At 38.0% G+C, this 27,443-nt stretch overlaps 3 protein-coding genes across 3 annotated transcripts in view; 2 read left to right on the forward strand and 1 right to left on the reverse strand.

Annotated features, from left to right (window-relative positions):
• LOC145455616 (fibrocystin-L-like) overlaps positions 1 to 27,443 on the reverse strand; it is a 44,644-nt gene that overhangs the window by 3,450 nt on the left and 13,751 nt on the right. The window lies entirely within an intron of this gene.
• LOC145455275 (uncharacterized) lies at positions 22,414 to 23,440 on the forward strand. The gene is made up of 2 exons (XM_080333221.1): positions 22,414 to 22,688; positions 23,096 to 23,440. Exons 1-2 carry the CDS (start codon positions 22,421 to 22,423, stop codon positions 23,164 to 23,166), a joined length of 339 nt encoding a protein of 112 aa, XP_080189347.1. The 5' UTR covers positions 22,414 to 22,420; the 3' UTR covers positions 23,167 to 23,440.
• Positions 23,545 to 27,219, forward strand: LOC145456265 (baculoviral IAP repeat-containing protein 7-like). The gene has a single exon (XM_080334345.1). It carries the CDS (start codon positions 24,348 to 24,350, stop codon positions 26,037 to 26,039), a length of 1,692 nt encoding a protein of 563 aa, XP_080190471.1. The 5' UTR covers positions 23,545 to 24,347; the 3' UTR covers positions 26,040 to 27,219.

Genomic DNA, 27,443 nt, shown 5'->3' on the forward strand with positions numbered 1-27,443 from the left:
CTATATGGGGTGATCTACCAACGACAAATTTTCCTCCCAGAGTAAAATGGATACAACCGTCTTTTCCAAATTTGGATCACAGTGTGTATGCTAATCGTGGCAATCAGGGCATGAGGTGGAATAACCTTTTTGATGGTGCGCCGACTAGGTTTAAGGCGTCTACATCAACATGGGTACCTTTTCCCAGGCCTATGTGGAAATTCTTCCCCTCTCTTACTGCATCGGATGAAGCATGTAAAAATAGAATATCACATAATCAGGATTTGTGCCGCGACCCTGTAGGAGGACGCATTTTGAAGGCAGCCTTTTGGGACCATGTTCATTTTGATCCGGAGCTAAACCGACCACGCTTCCCAGGGGGACCAATAGAAATTAAAGGTGAATTGGTATCAAGTAATACCGCCCCACGGGGTACGCGTAGAAGGCGTAAAAGGTTCCTGTCAGGACTGATATGTCTCGTTTTTGCTGCGATATCAGCGATCGCCGTCGTTGCGACAGTTTCATCCCAGTTACATGAAGAAACATTGGATCTTAGCCGACAAATCAATAATAGAATGATACAGGCCACGCAGAGGTCCACTGCACTAGGGAGAAAGATTAACGAACTCTCTCTTCTGCAAATAGCCCAACAACAGAAACTGGATCAAACGATCGCTACCATGGAAATGAGGACAACGTTAACAAATAAACGACTTGTACTAATGGAAAAGTACATAGAAAGAAACCGACAAATGATAGTACGACAAGCCACAGCATCCCTGACCTCTTTTCAAAACTATAAGGAAATGAGCGAAGCTGAACTGGCCCTTGATCGATTGGTTTTGGACGAGTTGGCTAATTTAACTGGCAAGTTAATATTCGACTCCAGCAAAGTATATCTCACAAAAATCCGACAAGGAACGCTGCGGATAAAAGAACACGCTCAGCAATTAATAGCCTATAGAGACGCTTACATCAATGAGACGAATGACATTGGGGTAGAGCTACGTGCTAACCGAATCAGTCTAGATCAAGCCCAACAGAGTGTGGATTTGGGTTTACAAGTTTGGAGAAAAGATCTAAATAAGAGTGTGTACATGAATATTTCTGATTGGCGATATGAGAATATTACAATTAAGCCTTTCGAATTTGTTGGAGGAGAAGAATTTATGAATAACTTGGGCCAAACGATAGAAGACATGACACACGGTGTAGGAAGCTTGATAAAATCAGTAGGAGATAGCACAGGAGATCTTCTACAAGATGGATTAGGTGCGGTCGGAGGAATATTCAATAAGGGAGTGAGCGGAATTTTTTCCGGCCTGGGGTCTGTTCTAATTCCAGTAATTTTGATATTGGGGGCCGGGATCGTCTTGTTTTGTGGCTGTCGTTATAGCAGTCTTTGCTGTCCCAAGTTAAAAACTGAGGTACAACGGCGAAACACGAATACTCAGTTGACAATGCACATATCATCGGTATCGACCCCCGTTAAAACAGCCAAATCGACAAGAATGTAGTGCACGCATATGTACTCAAAGGGTTTTACTTTTATTAATTAAAAATTTTTCATAAGTCCACAGATATACTAACTAATTTATAAAAATATGAATCGTTACCTTAAATTATGGATTGTGCTGGCAGTAGCCTTAACACTACACCGAGGATATCTTCAAACTCATGGCCAATTATTGCCCCTGTCTGCTATGAGTGTGAGGTTAATATTTAATCTTACAGGATGGACAACGTTCCGGTATGAAGGTCTCAGATACATCCGCCTTAATCGACTATTCAAATTGAACGAGAGTTGGCCAATAGGTGAAACGGAAAATAATTTTCCAATATACAAAGAGACGCCCAAATTTGGTCCAACACGAGCTAGCCAAGATCAATTGTACAAGTTATTTGCACCCTCGGGGTCTGACAAGAGGTATTGGAACAATGTTAGACAATACGAAAGAGAGTGCGGGTGCAATCGGAAACTATCAAGAATATCTCCCGATATTACTTTGGCAGCCTTTACCAGAACCACAACATATCGTCGAAAGAATAACTTTGGCTTAGTACATACATGGAAGTATGTGGTTGGAAGGGAACCACGCGGCACTATGGCTGTGCCTAGGGCGATTCTTCGGATGATCTCTCCTAATGCGACTCCACACGTTACTATACACCAGCTGTTGACGGTGTACAAGTTATCAGTGATGAATATCTTGGCACAATATGCAACAGTGACAGCAAGGTGTCAGCAGCGCTTCGAAGAAATCGCGGGATGGAGAGTCAATAAAGGCGAATTTAACGTATGTGTGCACGGAGAAGACAACCAGATGCAATGCATAGGATGCTCATTTTATACAGATGATCTGGCAGTAAATATACTGTCCAGAGACTTTGTGGTCATGGAAATAGATAATAGCATAAGAGGATTAGGGACGAGAATGCAAGAAACTTATTCCTACAGTCAATGGCCAGCGGGAGTCAAATTACCCAGATTACATCACGACATCGTGTGGTTGAAGGCTCGAAATGAGACGGGCCCCAGGGAGAGGCCAGCAAACTTTGATGGTCATACTTGGTTTAGATTGAGGATTTACGCCCTCCGCGAACATCTGAATAATGATACTCAACGGATAATGGGGAAGAGAAATTTTCCGACTATGTTGCAAGGCAGCATAGAATGTGAACGTAAAAAAAATCAAAAGGTTTGTCGAAATTCAATAGGAAGTTTAAAGACGGCATTGGCCTTTAAGGAAGTGTTATATGATCCATATACAAATCAACCCGTGTATGCAGATCATAGCAATGGTCGTTTACGAATTGCATCTCCAAAACCTGCAGGTCAGGAATCTCCCCTCAAAGCATGGCCTAAGAGTCTACCCCAGTGTAAACAACCCGGTAGATTAGGCGACTTTATCCTGACTGCATCATTTAAAAGCAATGGGCAAAATACAAGGAGTATGGACTATTATCTAGCTCGCCTAGGAATGTATTACGTAGAAGCAACAAAACGGCGGTTACGCCAGTTATCTTTGCCCATATATAAAATGCGGAGAAAACTGGGGAGATTGGACAGGTCCATAACTGGTGAAGAGATGGAGTCTCTAAGTCAGGCGCTACGGTCAGCCTTGACACCTCAGAAACTGAGTAGGATAAATGAAGAATTACTGAGCTATATGTCAACACGCAAGCTCATAGAGGTGCAGTTTCATGATATCCGGATATTCCGACCAAGTGTGGCCTACACAGCCACAATATGTGCTGGAATATTGGTGTATACGCCTTATGCCTATAAAGACAATAACAAAATCAGAACTAACTCTGAAATGCCATTAATTACCGCGGAATCAATAACGACAAAGGCTGTAAGTTATGAAGGAACCACGCGAAAAGTGCCTCCTAGCTCCATAATGCCACGAAGTAACGCGGAAGCAATAACGACAAGGACTGTAAGTTACGAAGGAATCACTCGAGGAGTGCCTCCCAGTAGCGAGACTGGTATATGGGATGATATCACTTCTGTTGTAGCGACTCCAGGACCCACTGTGACACGGGTAAAAAACATAACAATTACTGAGGAAAATGTAAGAATGACGAATCAATACGATACTAACCACTATAACTACGAATATATAGAAGGTTATGACGAAGGATTTAGCTATGCCGGTTATGACGATAATACTAGTTTTCAAGACGCTGGAAATTACTACTACGATTATTATGACGAAGACGGAGAATATAATGTTTTATTAAAACATAGGCCCATACAGAAAGCTTATACTACGGATTCTACAAATATTATTGAAACTACAATGGCATTACCAATGATGGAAACTCCAATATCAATTAAAAATACTCAATATACGACTGAGTTAACAACAGATACGACAATTTCCACGCCAAAAACATCTGCACATACGTCAGATAGTATTACGACCACTTTATCCACTGCTGCAATCACACCATATACTGGAGGATTGACATCGGCTATTGCTATTTCCGAAACGACTTCATCGACATCGCTACCAGCCATATTGACTACTGTGCATTCCTCACGCGAAGATAACACCGGCCCAAGACCAACTACATCTATTATTACATTCTTAACTACAGTGAAAACTGTTAGTGAGCAAGAAAGACGCAGGACGAGTCCCACTGATATTTTCACAACTGTGGAACCATCTATGGCTATATCAACAGAGATGGACACTCAGAAAAGCATTGGTATTGCTACAACAGGAGTCACCTTTTCTGAAAGTGGGTTAACAACACGTGTACCAATGGCGAGAAGTGTAAAAGCAAGGTTACAATGGAATACCATGACCTATCAAATACCCTCAAAAAATGGTGAAATGTTAGGCTCCTTATCCGTGCCAATAAGGAAAACATCCCAAATTACGCAGATACCTGAGTCTTACATACAATTAAGTCATCACGCAAATCAAATCAAGGACACGACACCGCCAAGAGCGCATTTCAATATGTTGTTTGATACATCACAAGTAGCAACGACAGTTGAAACGCACCAATACTTCGTCACCAGCAAGTCCCGCTCTAATACAGAACCAGATAATTTAAACAAAAAGCAAGATCTACAGGTAAGAACTAAATCAACGTCAATACTTTCATCAGGTGACTATCAGAGCGATCCCACATCAGTAAGTAAAAATGATGTGATCAGAAGTTGGAAGAGTACTTCCAATAGTGCACTTTCTTCAATTACACCCTCTATCGAAGAAGAAGGAAAAACTACACTCAGTATACCGCATACCTTACCTACGGCCAGATATGACAGATGGGACCGAATTACATTTGACTTCTATGGACGATTGCACAAACTACACGAAATAGAACAAGGATATGCATCAGGTAAAATTATTGTGGATATTAACAATAGAAAGGATTTAGAAGAATCACTTAACAATTATGTCTTGATTTTTGCGGTTAGCGTAACAACAATGGTAGGATGTATGTATTTTTGTTATGCGAAATGCGGGAGAGTTGCAGCAAAAAATTATCTTAAAAAGGTTGTTCGGCGGAATAACCAAAAGACGTATATTACAGCAGTAACATTGCATGAAAAACTGAGATAGATATTGTGAAAATAATTACTGAATTATTGTAAAGGTAGAAGTTAGGGTTGTTATGTGTTGTGTTGTGTTCGGCCCGTTTTCACGGATTAGAGTCCATGTGAAATTAACTATTAACCTAAATTTAACTCCGTTGAAATAACATAGTTTAAAAAAATCATGCTGTATTTGTTTATGGAAGCCTAAAATTGTACGGAATTTGAGAATGTACGAGGCAAATTTGCGGTATTAACGATAATTATACAATGACTATTATTGCGAAATACATAATTGCGAAATTTTCGGATGGTATTGCTAAGCCAAATCGGGATTAAGTAATGCAGTAGTAAGTAAATATGGAAGCGTTAAAAATGGAAGGATTAAGTAATGCAGTAGTAAGTAAATATGGAAGCATTAAAAATGGAAGGATTAAGTAATGTAGTAGTAAGTAAATATGGAAGCAGGATGGCGTAATTTTTGTACATGTTGCGATGGCATATTGACGAACAAGAAAATTTAATTTAGTAGAAACGGCAAAATACGACCCCAATTGAGGGGTTGATCACGCCATTGCAAAACTCTTGCACAATAAGGTCACAACTAATGGTGGGAAAGGAAGCGCTACAGTGGGTAATTGACGAACAGGAAATATTTAACTGCAGCAAAATGGTGAAATTTGTCTGTAATGGGGGGCTTAATCATGCCGGAGTACAAAGGATAGCGACAAAAATTTGCTTGATGAATGTTCGGAAGGATGCCAAAACCCCATTTTACGAAAATAGCAAATTGCTCGTGGTGATGGGAGGTGCATGCGCGTTAACGTTCTTCCGCTCAAAACTGGATAAAACGCGGAGCGCAGGAATGGAAAAATCAGTTGACTCCATACCAGATTGTAAGGTGTTAAGGGAGTTGAGTGCTGGTAGTCAGCTTATCCATATATAGGTTGACACCAGTATTGAGGTGACTCGGGTCGACTTCTTCGAGTGGTTTGACCTGGAGCGATTCGCTTATAGGGAACGAGTGACTTGGTTTGACTCGGGTCGCATTGGGAGTCGATTGACTTGGACTTGACTCGAGTCAGAATGTGTGTTAACTGGTAATGACTGGGGTATCGAAGGTCGTGCTTTTGTTCCAGCACTAGTTGACACTCAACAAGTTTTGGTATGTCAAGATAATAGACCTGAATATAACTTGGGTCATCACGGTACAGACTGCCAATCTAATATTGTCGCGTGGAAACGGTATCAGTTATACCAAATGTTACTAAAAGTGGAAAGCTATTATTACAATGTGTGGACTATTACTTGTCATGGCACCTAGGGAAATTTCGATAATATAAAACGAAACTGATGCTCATCTTTCTATAAAGAGAGAGAGAGAATCAACGTGGTACTTATAGCTATGATATGAGACTTATATTATAATCACTCGCGACATTGATATTCTTACTATACAAAATAAATTCTAAACACTCGGTACTAATTCAATATAAACGCTGGGGTCCAACGGTTAGAATGATTAGGATTGCATGGGATAGCATGACATACGGGTATAGGCGTAAAGTATACTACGAAATAGAATCACGACACGCCAAGATAATCCCTGTTAAGGACGTTTGAAAATACAATCATTTGAAGTAAATAATGATAGTAGATCTGGAATTTTAAGGTTTATAGTATCAGCCTGCTGTCGACGCGTTTTGATACTGTAGTTGTTCTTTACATAACTTAAATATAACAGTATTGGGTAACATAAGCGCCAATTTATGAGATTGCAAGGTGGCGGCCACCTCGTACAAAATGCTCAAACGCTGAAGTGATTTGTAATTAGTAATTAGTAATCAGGCGAATCGATGCGACCTCGTTAGAGACGTCTTCGATTTCGATACGCGCGTGTGCCAGGCGCGTAACCACGGGGATTTTGGGGGTCGAACTTGCCTATTTGAAACGCGAAACCCCGTCATTTTGAAATGATCATTGGAAATCTAATATTTAGCTACAATTCAATAATTGTGTAATCAGTGTTCCGCGCGGCGGGTTTGCGAGAAACGAGTTGTCAATTAGCGAGAGGAAGCTGTGATTATCTCCCGCTGAGATGGTCGCGAAATTAGGTCATTCATTTCTGTGCGCGTGGAAAACTTCGCAAGCCTGATTTATCGCGTCTAGATAAAGCCTGGTTTCGCAGGCCTAACAATCACATCTGCAATGGGCCCAGTTCACACTATATCATCGTTTGACTGCGCAATCACATATGCATTGGCGGCTTCGGCCTGGTGTGCACGATTTCATCGCTGACTCACACAATAGCATCTGCAATAGGCCTGGAGTGAAAGAGATTATTGTTGGCCTATGGCCTGACTATAGCGTCTCGAGCCTAACATGCTTCGGCTCCTATCTCTCGCGGGTCTGGCGACAATGCGGTCGGGTGTACGCTAATTAGTGATGGTCTTATCTCATATTGCTTAAAAGGCGACATCGCGAAACTGAATAACATCGAATGATTCGAATGGAGGCAAACATTAACATGAGAAATTGATATCCACTAATATTGGAGCGTAATGATCAAAAGATGTGTGTCAGTACCATGTCTCGAGTTCTGGAATACGGCAAAGGTTTGAAATCCATCAAGTTAGGACATTCCCCGAATTTTTCCACTGACTACGCACCCAGCGTGGGCTGAGAAGCACCATCCTAGATCTCCTCTCCCGACCAGGAGCGCTAATATACGTTATGCTTTTCTGAAATCTAAATTATGTACGCCCATATTCGTTTACAAAACTAGCTACTAGATACATTCGTACTCCGAAATTGTCGCACAAAGTCATTTTTTGAGTATTCCTTTCATTATTAACGTGATGCAGCACAGGATTATTGGTCATAGTAGCACAAATTCTGATATTATTCGATTCGTTCGAACAGGGAACCTTCTACATTCCGATAAAATTGATTGCTGGATGAACTCGTTTCCAGAACAATATTATCGAATATTTACCCATTAGAGATTAAATAGACAATGGATTTCTATTGGTAAGATCGCGACATGCGGCTGGGAGTGGAATCAATCCTAGCCCAGGGGTGGCTAACACGCGACCGTAGAAAGAGATTTGTGCGGCCGTCAACACGTAGTTCAATTGGTATGCGTTGGCGGCCAACCCGGCCATCGACACGCAGATGGAATTTGCGAATTGACCGATGTACTCCCGAAATGCCTCGTGAACTTAAATTGGGAAATGCACCAATGTTTTAATCATCAAACAATTGCCGCGATGCGAGTAGGTCAAAACGATGCAGAGACAATGACTGATTGCACGGCTGCGCGATTTCGCGTTTGTAATCATCATTATTGTCAGCTGGAAGTATTATAGCGTTGTCGTGTGTTGCCTGCAGAGCCATGCGTAGTGTATTTCGTTACTCACACGGGGCATTGCGCGTGAACAGCGTTGATGTAACTGGAGATTCGTCGGACGGACTGGTAGCGCAGGCCGGGGTTACACTTCAAATGATCGTACCGTTTTGAGATTCCATTTAATAACTCGACTGCATGGTTTGATATTAATAAGTGCAGAGCCGATATTGAAACGTCACGCGAATGGTTCAACTCTGCACGTACACCAGCGGTATGCAGTAAATTGCGATTTCGTGCGACGATTACAGCAATTATGACGTCACAAGAATTCGCCGCCTCGTAAAAAGTGGTAATTTCAATCAACAATAGCACAATCACCAACCTATTAAGTATCAGAGCTGCCTCACATTATGTACTGTGCACTGCGCAGGGTTGACAATAGCAGTTAGACTACAAGAAATGCCGATTATCTTTGTATTGGGCGCTACTGTGCATGAGTCCATGGTCTCTCGAGTCATTGGCCTTGAGCAACTGGATAATATCTGAATTGATTCGGTATACCTGTTTATGAATTGAATTTAATTCGGAGTAAAATTAGTGAGCCAATTTCAAGTCATCAAATAATCAAATGCAGACAAAGATTGTGGTATATAGCATATGTTTGGATTTTTCACGCAAAGTTTATGGGATACATAAAAAGCGACCAATCTTTCAATGATAATGCATTTTATTGGGCATCCATCTGACATGTCACAAATATACTGGTCGCGGGTTAAGAAGTCGAAGTTTGCAGCCAATGCCATCATAAGCTATAAGTGTTTTATTTATTTTTGGCGGATATGATAAATTAAGAACGGTGCGTTTGCTTAAATGACTTAAGTTACTTGTATGCAAGCAATACAGCGCATTATTTGTGGACTTATTTAACTCAATATATCTTCATCGGTTAGATACCGATGACCGCCCGATATGTATTGCAGAAGACTAGTAAAGTATAATGATATAATCACGTCTTGTGACTAATAAAATCAATTCAATTCCAACCTTAGCTTGATTTGAGTCACTTTCACTAATCAGTTGACTTGACTCGGCTTGATCGAAGGATGCGGTGACTTGAAGTGACTCATGACTCGAATGTTGCAGTGGTGGGATCGAGACACGACCGATTGGTATTTTGATTCAAAAAAAAGTTTTTTTTTGATTTTAAATGTGGAAAGTGTTTCGACCCGGGCCGGCTGAGTCGCTCCAATTGTTGCATTCACTACATTGTGGCATTTATTTACGTCAAGCAGGGAATACCGCTTCAGGAAATCTGATCTATCGCATAAATGGCTAACTTAAAACATGTCTTCCAACTGTAGGTACTTTATAACAACTAACTAGACCAGTAAGTTGAGTTTACGACGAAAATAAATAAATCGCGATATTGTGACTAGGCGGAGTACAGTATTATATATGAGACAACATTATACATATACCTACCTCGGTGATAACGGATTGTAGGTTTGGGGTGATCCCATACTGGTACATCCATATGTATATTCCATGGGAAAGGTACGCGCTTTGCAACCTCTGGTATATCTCAAGAATTACATATATCCCGGTTGAGGGACACTAACCTACAAGTTCCAGAAATTAACTGTACTTATACACACAACTGGCCTCACCGATCCAAACTTAAACCATGTGGCAAAGCAATCCAACAAGCGTTAGCCGCAACGAAGACGAGTAGCATGGATAGCTTCCTGTACTGTCAAAATTATATTAAGCTACGAGCCGTATAATACTGAATAATAACAATTCTACTCAAGACGCAAAGTGATTGATTTCCTTCAAAGCTTTTAAGCTACTGAGGCTAAAATATTGGAATTGTTCTCGAAGTTTTCTTAGGTAAAGTATTGCTAATATGGACATGGTAACTAAAATTGTGTGACAGGAGCCATCCCAATTAATGGTTCCTTCTAGAATACCTGACAGGATGGAACGTTATTTGGGGTGATTCTAGTCATGCGCATTCGTATATATGAATAATAAGGGAATATAACAAAATCGAGGTTAGTTCGAGTCATGGTACATTCTCATTGACACAATAATGACCTGTATACTGAACATTATCTTTTTTTGTAACTAGGGCTAGCTCAAACGCTGATTATAAGAACTCGGCGACTTTATATAAGAATTTAAAAATAACTGCGACGAGAATGATGAGATTGAAGTTGGTATTAATATTATTGTTTCTAATTTCAAAACAACCTATCCGCACATTCTCGACAATACTATTTAGTACTTGACAATTCTGACATTAGATTTATTTTGCAAAACGCGCAAGTTCATCTAGGTGTATAAGCTTTAAGAAGTATCGTTGGCCGCTGTATACATTCTATTGTCGTCTCAAATGCATAGGTGATACTGAATTAAAAAATAGATAGTCTGAACAAAACCGATCAATTTCGATATGAAAGCTAGTTTAATCTTTCGCGCACCCCTTTTTGGTACTGCGGTTCTAATTTACTATGACTGATACATTGCGTATTACTAATGTAAGGAAAGAAACAGTGTTGGGAGGACTCGAGTCGATTGGAAAATATGTATTGACTCGTGTCTCGAAGAGGAATTTATAAGTTAATATCAAGTCACAAAATAAACGGTGTCAAATAAATCACTGTAGCTTGCGTATACTCGAATTGTTGTGTTAAGTCATAAATGAATTAACCGCAAATGAAACGATCATGGCTGACGCTGCCGTGGTAATTATAGAGGACTATTGTGAATAACAACATTTTTCTGTCTCATTAGACGACTCAATATTTACGTTGTGCAGGGCGTATCTTTCTATATTTTGGTTGACAATGCCTGACTGTAGTATTTAGCTTTACAATTACTCACGTATTCTACTTGCGCGTGACTGATACAGTATCTGGGTGCATGTATAGTTATTTGCATATTTGTCAGCTAATTCAATATAGATGCTGAAATCCGGTTGAATTGAATTGAACCCAACATGGGTGCAAGGTATTGTCTCAAAAAGGCCTGTGCTGAAGCAGTATGTTCCTCAAAAAATTAATTATATTTTTGAAAACCAAACAAAACCGTTGGTTTATCGCCGACGAGTAAATAAACAGGTGAAATATCTCTCTCGATCAAAGGGTATAAATTATCACACTAAAATAACATAATACCACGTTGCTCGCTCTCCTATGTCCTAGCTCACGCTGAACCATAAACCTACATTTGCGAAAGCTGGTCTTCAGTTCATTGTATTACGGATTTGGTACATCCCTGTAAATACCGTTCGAAGGTTACCGTATATTGCAAGTTTTGATATATCTCATATTAAGCAGTAACTCCGTTTGAAGAATTCTGGTCTATAATTTCAAAACTAAATTGTGCTTTTGCGGACAACTCAGGTCATCCTAGCTAAAACCTGATGCAACTATACGACGCCAAGCATGCAATGGAGCAATGCCTAGCCGTATTGAGTGACTTCCTGAAATGGACTAACTCCCATTGCAGTGCGAGGCGAATATTATTGATTACTAACAATTGTGTACGTCATAACACAAAAGGGCTATAAAATTGTAAATCTACTGTAAGCCATGACAAACTTCGGCTTTGATAGATCGCACTGTTTTCAAATCCTTCTTGCGTACTGGATTACTAAAACAGGAAAAAATGTGCTTGCTCGTGCCCTATTGGAAATGTCCATTTCAAAACTAGTGTGTTGGAGATCTCTACAATATCTCTTCTACTACTAGTGTGTTCTAAGTGTTTGGACATGATTAAAATTCACTAGAAATTGTCGTGCGGGTATGGTAATTTGTGTAATGATAGCTGCCTCCGCCAACCGGTCTCTCCAAAATATTTGAAACGATGGAACAATTGCTTGAGACAGTTATAGGACTTTTTGCGCTAGCCACCTTGTGATTAAATTAATCTAGGAGCACTAAGCTGAAATAGATGAGAATGTTATTTTCTCATATCACACCTCAAATGTCAGGTAGTTACAAGTAAGTGAAATTAAGAGCAAGGTATCGGGTTTGTGCCAGTAATAGTGGTGGTCAAACTAATTAGGTAGTCTTAAAAATAAATGTAAATTTGGCCAGATTTAAAAATACCCAAGCGAGTAGGTAGATTACAAAACATTACTACGAGAAACTTGGGTAGTGATAGATGTTTGTTTTCGATAATAGCCATTAGCATGTATGTAGCACAGGTATTTTATTTAAAAGTAACTATTGTTGCGAGTCTGCATTTACAAAAGTAAGTTTTGCGTATTGGAGACGGCGCATGAATTATAGATAATTCAGCAGCGTAAACGCTAGTTTGTTAGTGTTGAGCAATAGTGCGAAGTTTGTAGTATCAAAGAACAAACAAAAGATATGATAATTAAGGAAAGCCATTGATTTCTGAAGGTAGCAAGATTTGCATTTTGGGATTATAGTTTGCAGAAGTAATTATTTGGGACAGATTGGGTGCGAAAAGATAGTTTATTGATAATGTACCAACAATAGTGACCTAGTAATCTAGAGTACAATTACATAACAATACACAGTGGTGTGGTATGGAGCAGCGCGTGTTGGTTTTTGCATTTTCTATGAATAAGGCTGAGAATGGTCGGTGGGACCTTGCCAATTTGAGTGACTACAGGATAATTTGAATTGTTGCATTTGGCAGCAAGACTATGCGAATTGGGAAATAAGTTTACAAATTAAAGTAAGTAAAGGAGTGATATTGAATTAGTGGATTGTAGGCGCCACCACGCGGCTGGTTTGAGCCAAGCAAGAATGTATGTAATCAAAATGGCGTAAAATCGTGCTTGGAAAATGGCGCATGACCTGCTACCACTTAATTTATGTCGCTTTTAGCCTTGATATCAAGGTTGGTAAATGAATGAGCGCTTAAGGTAATATCCAAGTTAGATTGAATCAGTAAACGTGAGAGAAATTGTGGTACAGCCCGTAGCTTTTTACGCAGTGCTCATGTTGGCAATGGACCAAGAACAAGAATTGTTGATATATGAATGACGTAACTCATTGATTAGAAGATTCAGACAGCTAAATATCTAGAATTATACAGTAACTAATTAGCTAAGTAGTAAGCGCATATCTAGTTAGTACTTTCTTGATTTGCGTGCCACACAGAGGATCACGAACCAAAAATTAGGCCTGATTTTTAGAATTTTTCGCGTTAACAATGATCAAACATGTCCATCTGAATCTGATTATGATTTATTACGCAAATTCGGAATTGATAACAAAAAAAGAATGGCATGCCCCATGCACTGAGGCTATATCTCATATACCGGCGGTTCATGATTATAAGGAAGTAAACCGAGTTTAGAATGTAGGTTGATGACTTGGTATCTGAAGGAGGCATGAGTTATAGTTTCATTAAGGGTGTATTAGAGATGGAATACAGGCCATACGACAATTAAAATAACATAGTCATACTCCATGTATGTATTTAAGAAAATTAGAGTTGGGGTAAGATAGCACGAACTTGGTGATGAAGTGTTGGACATAGTAATAACGGTACTGAATGAGAGCTATGAACTGAGCAATAAAGGCATAGATCCCTATAATTTGATATTAAAACCGAAAGATAGGTGCGTTAGGTAAGCGATGACCCGTCACAAAGATCTGGTATTTATTGGCCAATTGGTACAATTGTTTGACAATAAAAGAACTTGTAATAGATCAGAAGGTCGCAGCTTGGTATTTCGCTAACCAAGCAAGTATGGTTATGAAAACCATTGGCATTCTGTTAGTTACATCTTTGGTCGCTAAATCATGTTATTAGGGCCACTTAAAGGTACCGAGTACTGTAGTGGTACGCTCCAACGATGTAACAGCAATAGGACGTCCGGCGTTCCCACATTTCAATCACTAGGACACATTCATTAATATATTTATATTATATTTATATTTTTTTCTGCTCCTATATTTGAAGATATTTGGCCATGAGATTAATAGCCTACTTCTCAAAAGTATACCCGAATCGTGATTGGAATTACAATGATCAGATCAGACTCTGTTATCGGTCTGTTGGATCCAAAATATTCATAGTAGCTGAAAATTATAATGTAATGGCTTTTATGATGGCATCATACGTTTGTCCGCCCATATGGTGTCTATATCTTATAGTTAATTGATGTCAAGTACAACAACAATTCTATTCAAATAGTTATAAATATGATGATTCTTTTCGTGCCAGGCCTAAATTTATACAAATCTAAATCATATTTTGGCGATGTGTGGTTACTGTCAGTCTGCTGGATCGACTCACTCTCAATAGAAAAATTCATTCCCGCCAAATAAGGCCTACTTGGAAAGACATAGAATACCCCTATAAATGCTGCGGCCCGCGGCGACGTCCCAACTAGGAAAATGGCCCGCAAGCACGTTTGAGTTTGAGACCCCTGTGCTAGATGAAGAAACAGGACACAAAATTGGTACAATCACCTACAATTTTAATTCACCTGATTATAATTGATAGAAAGTTCTCACTTTGAGCGAGGCCTCATATAAAATACGGATAATGTAGCAGTAAAGATGAACATCGAGATTGATTTAGGATAATGGATATCATGGTTATATCCTAGTGTGGCGCATGTAAAAAAGGGTGATGAATCAAAATAAGACGAATAGCATGATCACTGCGTATTGTGGTGTGAACTCGCTAAGAAAAAAGAAAGATTCCTGTGGCATTCTTGGAAAATTTATGACACATAGACCTATTACATTTCCACAGACTTGGTATATATAGGGTCAAGAAACAGCAATACATCTCTTTGCTGGTATAACTGTAGCCATGACAAGTTCTGATGCCATGGAAGCCTCTGTTCTGGATGAACAAATCTGGACTGGAAGGTGGATTGTTGTATTAAAAAATATAGATGAAATTCTCAAATCATGCCAAACATCGCCTGAAGCAGATGAAAATGAGGAAAATGAACAAGAAATTGACGAGGCCACTTTGGAAAGCTATTTTGAAAGAAACCCTTCGATCTGGGGAGATGATACGGACTCGGAATTAGATCTCACTGACTCAGATGAAAGTTCGAGTATTTTGTCTGGCTCCGGATGTGATTCTGGACATGATTGGATAGAGTCCTATCTTTTCCCAGACCACGAGTTGAGAACTTATCCGAATTCCGAATCTAGTGATTTGACAGATTCGAATGAAAGTTTGAATACTCTACCCGATACTGACTCTGGTGTTAGTAGTAGCGATTCCGATCCATCCTCAGATCATGAACAGTTACGACCTCTTGACGAGGCAACTCTCAGGCGCCTTGATAGAATGTTTTGGCGCCCCTGGAATAACGAGTAAAATTGGAAAACTATGTGATCAAAATGTACAAATTGATGTGATCAGCAAAATCGTAAATGTACATTAATTACGTTGCGACTGTTACAAGAGATGTTGTGTTTTCTGTGCCTCATAGTGAAACAATTAAATACTGAGGACGACTGTGTTGTCGTTTGAAAAAGGGAATTTTGGTGTAACCATGGAATAATGACAGGTTATTTAGCAGATGTTAAGAGAGAGAGAACAATTAGGATGGTATGTGATACAAAATAAAAGTTTGAATTAGTCAAGGCTGGGCAATCTTTTTCAGCCCGAAGGTCACATTCGATTGACGAAATACTGTGCATGCCACTACCGCGCGAAGCGCGAAAAGCTTTTGAAGTTCATAGAACAATGATATTATAACTTGGCATTGTTGCGGGCTTACCGTACACCGTTAGGCTGAGTTTACGCGGACCAGGCTATGTGGCGCATGGCCATAGTAATAACAAAAGCCAACATGCGTCAATCTTTCCGTATCTAGGTTTCATAGTCAGCAATATTACCGCAAACGCAAACGCAAGGTCACACATGTTCAACGACACCTTGGTCCGAAATCGCGAGTATAGTTAGGCTCAGTCTGAATAAATTGGCCGTTTTTCCATGGTCATAAGATGGGCAACAGTATTAAAAACAAGGAATCGTGTGGCAAAATATTGTGTTTAGCTTGTGAAAATTTTGTTTTTGATGTATCTGGTGCAAATTATTCTGCTTGATGGTAATGTATAAAAATATACCATTATGTGACAGGCTGACGCCTCTGCCAAAACGTCGGAATAGATATTTTAGACATCACATCTCAAGTGTTGCAGCCAAACAAATATAAATTTTGATGAACCTTGCAAGTTCACAATCAGCGCAATCCATTCTAGATAGTTGAAATTTCGGAAATTACCTCGTGGGCTACGGATTAGCCGGCCCTAAGTTAAGTAAATTAAGAACTGATAGGTTGACAAGTGGCCAGAGATTACACTTTTCCTTATCCAGTAAAGGAATTATTAACCCCAAATAGGATTAATAAAGAGTTAACAAAATTCAGTGCTTGAAATATCATTAACGATATCATACGATAAGCTCGGCTGAAAGAAACATTATTATTTTTTAAGGTGTAAAAATAACGCGGTGTAGTAAATTAAGAATGTCTGCCTCAATAACTAAAGAACAATTATGGGAGCTATCTATTGAAAATATCGAACTATGGTATGAGGAACTTCGGGGGGTGAAAAAGACAGAAAGATTACAACGATGGAATGATTTTTTCGAGGACATTAAAAATGGAACTAGACGTTATGCAGAAATCTTCTTCGAAGGAATGGGAGCGAGTAATGAAAAGGTCAAAGAATGGCCATGGCGAAATGACTATCGTAGAAAACACTTGAGAAATCGCAAGGTAGCAAAAGTAAAACCATATTTGCTAATAAAAACTGCCTCAAACAAACAGAATCGGAACACAGAGATAAGAGCAAGCTCTTCGACATCGACAAGTAATACTCCCTTGACGTCCTCTCTGACATCATCTACTACAAACAATGACGCACCGCCTAATAACAATGTCACGTCAAATGGAACTTATGCATCTTTTGGTAGTATAATGTTTTCGCAACAATCATCCTTTAATCAGCCTCAACCTACAACATCGCATCACGTTAACGAATAATGAAATTACAATAAAACGTTTAACTAAAAATATTCAGTGGAATGATGTGAATATTATCGATTATATGGACTGAATATATGGTGAATAAAAGTTAGGTTATTAACTTGTGCCTAAAGTGTATTATGAATGACGAGGGATTATCTTGTATTAAGAGTTATAAATAGTGAACTAATTGAAGAAAGAAATGTGCTACGGGCTGTTGTGCGACCCTAATACGGATCACAAGGTTGTCTACGAGTGGGCAATGCATTTCGATCTTACGCAAAGGCAGCAGATGGTAATGGAAACTATAAAAACTGCGCCGGTTCGGGATCGTTTGATGGGCCTCTTGTTCGGCACTTGTGAGCGGGACAATCCAAGGGTACAATATTGGCAACAATGTATGTACACCAAAGAGGACTGGATAAAAATAGGAAAGCCTTTTCACCCGGTAGGGGTCGGTGAATGTAAACAATGTTACCTTATGAGGCACGTAAAACCGTATTTCAAGAATGCTGGACAGATTTTGGAACTTATGACATTATGCCATGACTATTTAAAAGAAGCTTGTAGTATGCACAAAGGACTAGATCAAAACACTGAAAGAGATAAAGGACATATAGTGCTTTATGTGTTATATCCAGAAGCGATAATAACCGCCATAGCTCTCCTGTTACAACAATATCGGGGGGCAAAAAACATGCGAACAGTTTGTTTTACGAGATGTAGGATGGATGCAGAATTTGAGTTCCTATTTGGGGGAAATCTAGAACAATGGAGATTTACATACGGGTCCACGAGCACGTTTGGTTATTTGGGAGGCGTTTTTATTCTACCGATTGACCAAGTGTCGGAATCAACCTTTAAAAGCTCGTTAAAAAAAGAGGGAGACAAACAATTAGTCAAAAACACCAATTCGGAAACTACATTGATGTTTGATATTGAATCTTCAACCAGTAGAGACGGTAGGTTTCCAAACAGACCAGAGGCTCCGACCCGAATGGTAGTTTTACGGAGACCCAGTGTAGATGGATCACATGCTGCCTCTAGTGGTAATATGGGCTGATTTTAAAATAAACTACTATTAGTTTGATCTAGAAATTATCTTGATTGATCTGGACTTTTAGGGATAGCCTATTAGATAAGCCATGATAACTGAATTATTTAGGGCTGACCGGTGGTGGTTTAGGACAATTTATCAATTCGGCACCACTACCAAAAGGTCAAACTTAACGGAAAAAGTATAGAAGCCGGGTATAGTGAAACTTGAGATTAGCAAAAGTGGAAACTATATACCTGTATTTTACGATATATATTTACTCAGAGTTATTAATACAGTTTCCCTTTTTACTAAAAGATTCCGATACATTGATCAATCGCTGGGATTGTTCCCGCTATCACCTCCCCTAGAATGACATCCCGGGGACTATGAGAACTTGAGTACTTGAATGCAAGATCGACCTATCTTTATTGCAAAAACTTTTTTAAATTCGAGAAGAACTTGTTATTGTAAATTATGAAGAATTGTACGGTGTTGTTTTCTATAATATTGAATGTTATATATGTATTTTCGGCTGCAATTTTTGTGTTAAAATTTAGTCTGTAACGGCCCCATACAACCTACCCTATCACAAATCACCTCGTGTTCATACTTATATGTTATGCTAATCGAATTATTTTATATTTTATAAAGAATGACGTGAGCGTAATTTTTTCCGTTTTGCCCACGCTTTGCGCTCTGCCAAGATCTCTTTGTGTGAGCCTCACACTAATTTGCTGCTATTTGAGTTATTGCTGTTATTAAAATTTTTTCTGATTATGTAAATTCTTTATGGTACTATACATAAGATGCGTAAAAAATTAGCTTAGCCTCTAGTCTTTTACCCAATATTTAATTGGGTAATAGTTTAGTAAAGTAATATATTGCAAATTGCTCACATTCTTGTCTCATGGCACCCTTCCTACAATAGTCTCTATGAGACGTAATTGTGTAATACTTGTATAAATGATCCTTGAATAAATTAGTTTCGCCATTCAGAGAAACTCGGGTCAAAACATTTCTTATGGAAGGGAAGGTAAGGATGATGAGTAATATTATCTTTTAATAATGTTTAAATTGATATGTCGTATTATTTTCCCCACTAAAAAAATCTTAAAAAAAAAATAAAATGTCAGATTATGTTTATAGATCATAAAAATGATAAAATGAATGATAAAACGAATGATAAAAGCTATATAAGAGATAAAATCTTAATGAGAAAAAAAATTATATAAATAAAAACCAGAAAATAGAAAATTATAAAATAATTAAATCCCTTGTGGGGGGGAGAGATTTATTGCCTAATAAGTATTGGGTGATTAATAAATTAATGAATGGAGTATACTTGATAAGTTATGAGTGAAAAGTAAAAGTAATAACATGAGTCTTGAGAATTGTCATATCCTGAAAACGGTAAATTGTGCGAAATTGCTATTTTGTTTGAAAAAAGAATGCTAGATTTTGATTATATTGAAGGTTACGATTCAACAAATTGGTGTCATTTGTACGATGTATATGACGAGTTGGATCTATTGAATCTTAAAGAATATAACAGCGAATATGAGAGATACCAGTTTAAAGAAAAAGTATGGGAATTGCTTACGGACCAAGCCGATTGGGTTAAACAAACAGACGATGGCCTAGAAGAGGTAGCCCTAGATGAGGAATTAACCGAAGAAATTCTTGATAAATTCAACCATGTGGCAGAAGAGATATTTGAAATAAGAGCAAAGGAATACACCTCTTTGGGAAGAAGAGTCATGTTGTATGAATTAATTAGAGGACTTGTGATGAAACTTACAAACACTAATATAACAAAGGACGTGTACCAGGAGAGAGAAATTTGTAAAGATCCGCCACATATGGAACAATGGAATTGTCAAAATAATTTGGGCCTAAAAGGCTATTCAAGTTCAATACATTGGCGAACAAAAAGGATAAGACGTATAGAAATACATCCTTACCCCTACGAAGGGGAAAGTGTGAACATTGACTCTATAATACCGGAACAATCATGAGTAATGACAACGACTGTAAATAAGATTTTGACTTACAAAGGATACTTTTTCGAAGGTATAGAGTAACAAAGTGGGTTATCTAATTCATGAGTAAAATGAACCGAGTGAAACTACTAGTATTATGGCTAGGCATGTGTTATGCTATTTATCCGGAAACAATAGAACAAAAGAAGTGTACAATGGATGAAAGACGAACCATGTTATACCCGGAATGCATGCAAGGAAGAAATTTGGTACTTTGGTGTGACCATTCGAGTTATACAAGAATTCCGGATCCTGACAAGATATACCTGGCAAAATCTTGTCGGAACACAATAAAGATATTCATCAACGACAGCTGCCTACGGGAAATAACCAAAGGACAATTGGAAAAGTATAAAGACGTAGAGGTGTTGCATTGTGGTTGGAATAAAATCCAAACCATACCAGGAGGGGTCTTCTGCAAAAATGAAAAGCTTAGGGAGATAAATTTGATGCGAAACTACATCACACGAATTGAAAAAGAAAGCTTTGCAGGCTTACACCAACTGGAAAGTTTGTACTTAAGCAGTAATTTGCTGGCGGAAATAGAAGGATCGAAATTTGCAAGCATGGAAAAGTTAAAAAGACTATATTTGGACAACAATGTCATAAAGAAACTAAAGAATGGAACATTCATTCATTTACGTCATTTAAGAATACTAGACTTATCAAGAAACGCAATAAGCGCTATAGAAGAAGGGGCGTTCAAAGGACTGAGGAAACTGGAAACTTTGAACTTGGATGAAAATAAACTGGTGGAATTTGATATGACAATACTTGAATCTTTATGTAATTTAGAGAGATTAACGTTGTACTATAATAACTTGCAATATTTTTCTCTGTCCTCCAACATATCGTTCAGATATCTGCATACAATTGATCTTAGTTATAATCATGTTCAATTTCTTAATGACTCCCTATTGAGAAAATTACCAGATCTGGAAGTTTTAAAATTAAATAGATATAATAATGAAACACCTACCAGAAGACCCTATGTACGTAAACAATCAAGACTATATGATGACGAAATGAAAAGTCTTTCCAATCGTGTGACTATACATTCAAAGTGTACATTTACCGTTATTGTTTGGCTAGTTATTATTAAACTAATGTAAAAATGATTAAGTATATAAATTGAAAATTGGTGTAATAATTGTAATATGGTACTATGTAACTGAATTTAAATATGTTGTATAAAGGATTTACTTAAATTATAAAAATGTGTTTGGGATTACGTTGTGATGATCCAGAAATACAACATACGACATGGATACCCCAAAAAGAAACACTAATAGACAATGGATTAAAGTCGCTGAAGTTTCTGTTAACAACATATACATTGACGGATCACTTATGTGATATAATGTATGACGAATCAAATCCACGACTACTATATTGGAAACAAAAGTATGGTGTCACCACATACAACGATCATTGGCCTGGGAAACATCTGGTTGAAAATGAGTGGGAAGAAATTTATACAGGAAGCATTTACCCTGAAAAACCTATACAAATGGCTTTTGCAGAAATTTGCATAAACTGGGTAACAATTTTGAAAAGGGTAAATCCTGAAATGAGGGAATTTCTAAAAAGGGGAGATTCTGAAAGAGATCTCATAATGTGGATAATCTTTCCGGAAGTTCAGATCTACGCATGGGCAAAGACGCAGGGAATATCATTAAAAGAAGCCGATTGTCAATTTATGACTTTGAAAGTGCTTGCATGAAATTTAACTTTCCAATGTTTGTATATACAGAAAACTACTTTTGAAAAGACAATAAAGTTTTAAATAAATATGAAGACTAAAGAATCCAGAAAAAGAAAAAATCTATTCAATCTTGCTCGATGTGGTATAATATCAAGTGAACGAAAATGTATAAAGTTTCTGCGATCACGGCAACTCCTTGTTCAAAAGGCAACATGTTTTAATTGTGGACAACAAATGAATGAAGAAAAATGCAAAAGAACTATGGATGGATGTAGATGGAGGTGTCCGGTTTCAAAGTGCAGGACTACCACGTCCATAAGGAAAGGATCACTATTTGAAGGAAGTAAAATAAGACTCACCCAACTTGTAATGATGATTTATCTTTGGACCATAGATGTATCTCAACGACAAATAGCTTTTGAAGCACACGTCAGCAAGAGAACAATGGTGAATTGGACCAAGAAACTTCGTAAGATATGCTCTGTGGAAATGGAAAGAAGAGGTACCCTAATAGGGGGAATATCACAAGGTAAATCACATGTAATTCAAATTGATGAGACGTTTGTGGCCAAAAGAAAATTTAATCGTGGAAGAATAATACGCCAACGCTGGGTTTTGGCTGGAATAGATATGAAAACGCGAGAAATGTTTGCAGAATTGGTACCTGAAGAAGGGAGAAAAACCTCTGTATTATCAGAAATAATTATGAAACACGTAAAAGAGGGATCCACTATATGGACTGATTCATTTGCCAGTTACCGCAAGTTGGAAAGCCTGGGAATGAATTATAAACATTCAGTAGTTAATCATGATCGCGAATTTGTCACTACAGAAGGCATAAATACACAATTGATCGAGGTGTCTTGGAATTTTTTTAAAGCTGCTATTAGAAGGCTGAATGGGGTATCAAGATCACTTATTCCTCATTACTTACAGGAGTGGCTCTGGAAAAGAAGGGTGGCCTTGGAGGAAAGGTTTCAACTATTTTTAGAGATAATTGCTCTTGATCCTAATTTTAGGACACTGGAACATTGAAAACAATGTTGGTCACTATGTGCAATATCATTAGAGATGAGAGATTTGAATCTTTAGGGAAGCAATAGAGGCATGTATGATAATCTACATGTTTAGAAAACCTATGAAATGTTTCTATTATTGTTGTGTCATAGTGAGTGAATGTATTACATGTATGTTATATGATATCTAATATCGAGATTTGATGCATTGAAATCTTGAATCAGGATCTTTTATTGTTATTGCACATTATTGTTATATTCGCAGGGATAAAATGTATCTATCTGAAGTACAGGATCATAATACTGCTATTTTTTGTAAATTTATAAATCAACTAGATAAAATCGACGTGCGAAAAAATGCTGGATGTCTAAAGTTGCTGATGGATATGTTGAAAAACTTTTTTGAACAAGAACATAATTGGTACAAAAGACAACTTCCATGTGGCGACAGGAAACCCCATGGAGAAACGCCGGAGGACGAAATTTCTAGTAATACGGACTCTGACGACTCCCAGGATTCTGCCATTGTGAAAGATTCCTCAAGACAACGACTCATAGTATGGAGTAAACAGACAATACGACCCGATGACGACACATGGACTATAATTACGGAAACTTTGATGGGAGTTGTCCGAAGAATACCTCCCCTATGTATGAGACGAGTAATATATGAAGTGATACGAGGAGTAATAATGGGCCATACAAGATTGTTAGTATGTGCAAATAGTCTGGCTTATGTTACAGATGCGAATTGCAAATGGACTTGGCACAGCCAAACCAACCTAGGAGTAAAAGGTTATATGTCGTTGAGTTCTGATACCTCCGTTATGGATGCATATATATACATATACTCGAAGAAAGTAGATAAGAAAGCCCAGTCAATGAATCAATATCTGGAAAATTCCTATATTTTGGACATACATCTCCATTAACTGTTGTCACATATTGACAATTAAATAATGACTTTACACCCAATCCATGGAATTTATCGAACCAATGCTAATTTGGAACCTCGAGAAATCTTATATAATGATATTTTTTTTTAACAGAATGTTTATGTATTATTACTAGAATGTTGGATTGGTATGGTTATATTTAGACATTTTGATCTGTATTATTGAACGCCTGTTCCATCGAAAGCAATTACACCGAGAAATGACCGAATTGAAACTATGGGCATTCTGATGAAAAGAGATCGTGATCCTCCTGGACATAATTGCGTTTATATTCCACCTGGAGATCACCGGGTTGAGTATTACAGACTTGCAACGTTCAAACATTTTTCGAAAGAAACTCCTGTGATACCGAGCTATCTAGCCGCTGCTGGTTTCTATTGGACAGGATTTCAAGATAGAGTAAGATGTTACTGCTGTGGCGTATCTGTGGAAAAATGGGTCACTGGAGATGATCCTTTTGATGACAAGTGGCATAAATCTACTTGTGACATGGTGACCATACAACATGGTTATAACTTGCCTATTTCAAATTGCTCAAGGAGGCTCCTTTTTGAACAAATGAGGTGCCACCTTAACCTTACTACAAGAAGTCAGCAAACTAATCGGAATGTGCAAAGACCGACTATCAAAGAGGAAAAATGTCCCTTACCACAAACCGTGTTTGCGAACATTTGTGACCAAGAACATGAGACTTCATTGCGATCAGCAAATTTGAGGAGTGAACTAGAGAGAAGAAGAACCTTTGACAAATGGCCTTCCTATCCTACTCCATACTTGGTAGGGGAATTGGCAAAACAGGGGTTTTTTTACCTGGGAAACCTTGACAGAGCGCAATGTTTTTCATGCTCAGGAGTACTGAGAAATTGGGCACCCACTGATAATGTCCTTGAACAACATAAAAGACATTTTACAAAATGCAAAATGGCAAATAACGAGTATGCAGGAAATATGCCCTTGACAGACTCCGAGAGAAATCAGGCAGATAATGAACTTAAAATAAAAATTGAAAGGTTAACTACTAATAGGGGAGAACCTCCGGATCCATCGCCAGAAGAACAACTCCAGTTGGTGGAAAGATTCCCTTGCCTTTACCCGATAAATTTGCATATGACATCGTTACAGCAAAGAATATCTTCGTTTAATGAAAAATGGCCCAGGATCCTCGCAACAACGGAACAATTGGCTAAAGCGGGTATGTATTATCTAGGGGATTCGGACAGGGCGAAATGCTTTTACTGCAATGGAGGATTACAAAACTGGAACTACAATGATGAGCCGTGGACAGAACATGCAAAGTGGTTTCCTGGTTGTGAATATGTTTTGCAAATGAAAGGTATTGATTTCGTTTTACGACTAAGAGATGAACATCCCAATCTCAATCGACCATCGATAAGGAATGCAATATGTCTTGATGCACCACGAGAGGAGATACGAAGGAACCATAATCGACCAAGGTTATCTAGACAATACATAAACAGGATGCAACTGGAAGACATGGGATTTACGAGAGATCAAATAGAAGGAACTATAAATAGACAGATTAATGATCCTTTCTCTACTGGTGATATAATTCAGGATTTACTAGAGACAGTAAATACAATTACCGCCAGTCCAACGAAAACAACACAACAAGGCGATAGTATATCTGAAAATAATCACGAAGTAAACAACAACAAAGAAACGAAAGAAGCAGCAGTTGCAGAAACAATGTCGGTGGATGAGATCGCGCAAAATTTGAAAGAAATACAAGAAGTTGTGCTTTGCAAAAATTGCAAGAGAAACAAAAGTGAAATTACTTTCATACCTTGTGGACATTTATGTAGTTGTGAAAAATGTGCAACAAATACTGAAAGATGCAACATTTGTGGTGAAACAATACTTGAAAAGATAAAGGTGTATAGAGCTTGATGGAGCAGGCAGGACTATTATTTTGTGGCATGAATGCTCTTGATGCATATGTATAATGCATAACGTTACTAGTTACTTTTGCGCGTAAAATTGAACATATGATTTTAAAGTATTTTATTCTGTATTAAGATGACTAGAGTATTAGAGAATTGGGAAATTACGCTAGCCAAGAAACAAATTAATGAATACTATGATGAGTTTGAACAGGAATACCATCATCAAAATTTTGAGATATGGAAAAATACCCCAAAGGAAAAATTCAAAAAATTAATAAAGAAATACCTTCATCATTGTTTTGCGAATGTGACAGAAAAGCTTTTTGATAAGCTTTATGACGCACATAGTGATATTGCTCGCGTTTTTGTTACAAAAGATTTTGATCTGGCCCAATATACATGGTTTGGACTTGTTCTAAAATTACATCCGGCTCATAAGTATCTACCAGAAGAATTTCTGGATGAAAGATTACCACAAATGGAATTAAAAGATTCTGCAACATTACTTCTGAATGCTCGAGAATTTGAAACTGTTGCTATTCCGATTTTAGAAGACGCCTGTTCGAAAATTGTTATATTACACGATTAAGAAGAATGTCTCAAAGAAACAGAAGTAACCAGGAATCATTGCGAATGGGATATGAATCTGCAGTGTGCGACTTGAAATATTATTTTGACATGTTCTGTAGATATTATGAAGAAGATGTGGAAATTTCCGACAGATGGCAAAGATGGGCTATGACAAGACCCAATGACATTGTTGGAATGCTGAAGCTGTATGTTGACAAAGTTTACGGGAGTGCATTATCTCCGCAAGGCAAGGCTCTGGGTTTTCATGCTGCTATCAAAGAACATAATAGGATTGCAATTATTACACTGGGAAACTATAAGGAAGCCAAATTTCTTTGGTACCAACATATTGTTCGTATGCATCCCCTGAAGGAGAGCTTTTCAGAACAATGGATAAAAGGATGTTTGAAAGATGATTAACTGAAATGATACATATAATGCATCAAATTTTCCTCTATATCAATTGGATATAAAGAACTTTGTGATTTCAAAAACCATGTACTATATCTAATATAACAACTAGAATTAAAAACTTTTATGTGTGTAATCATGTTGGTTGACCGATTAAGATTCTTTGGATGTTTAATGATGTTTGGGTTTTTTTGTGTAAGGAATTTTAAGACATTAATAATTTGTTTGATCTTTGATTGTGGCATGTTGGAAGTCAATTATGAAAAGTATGAGTATGTGCCTAAAGATCCACAGAAGAAGGAATTGAATCGGAACAAGTTCAGACCGTGTCTATACCCTACGATACCTGACAGCAGAGTTGCTTGGCTAAAGATGGGAGTTGTACATGAACGAATAAAAGAAAGAATAGAAAACTTTCCGAAGTTGA

The sequence above is a fragment of the Botryllus schlosseri genome, chromosome 14 (assembly GCF_051294905.1).
Source record: "Botryllus schlosseri isolate E-star chromosome 14, Bs_hap1, whole genome shotgun sequence".
Classification (NCBI taxonomy): Eukaryota; Metazoa; Chordata; class Ascidiacea; order Stolidobranchia; family Styelidae; genus Botryllus; species Botryllus schlosseri.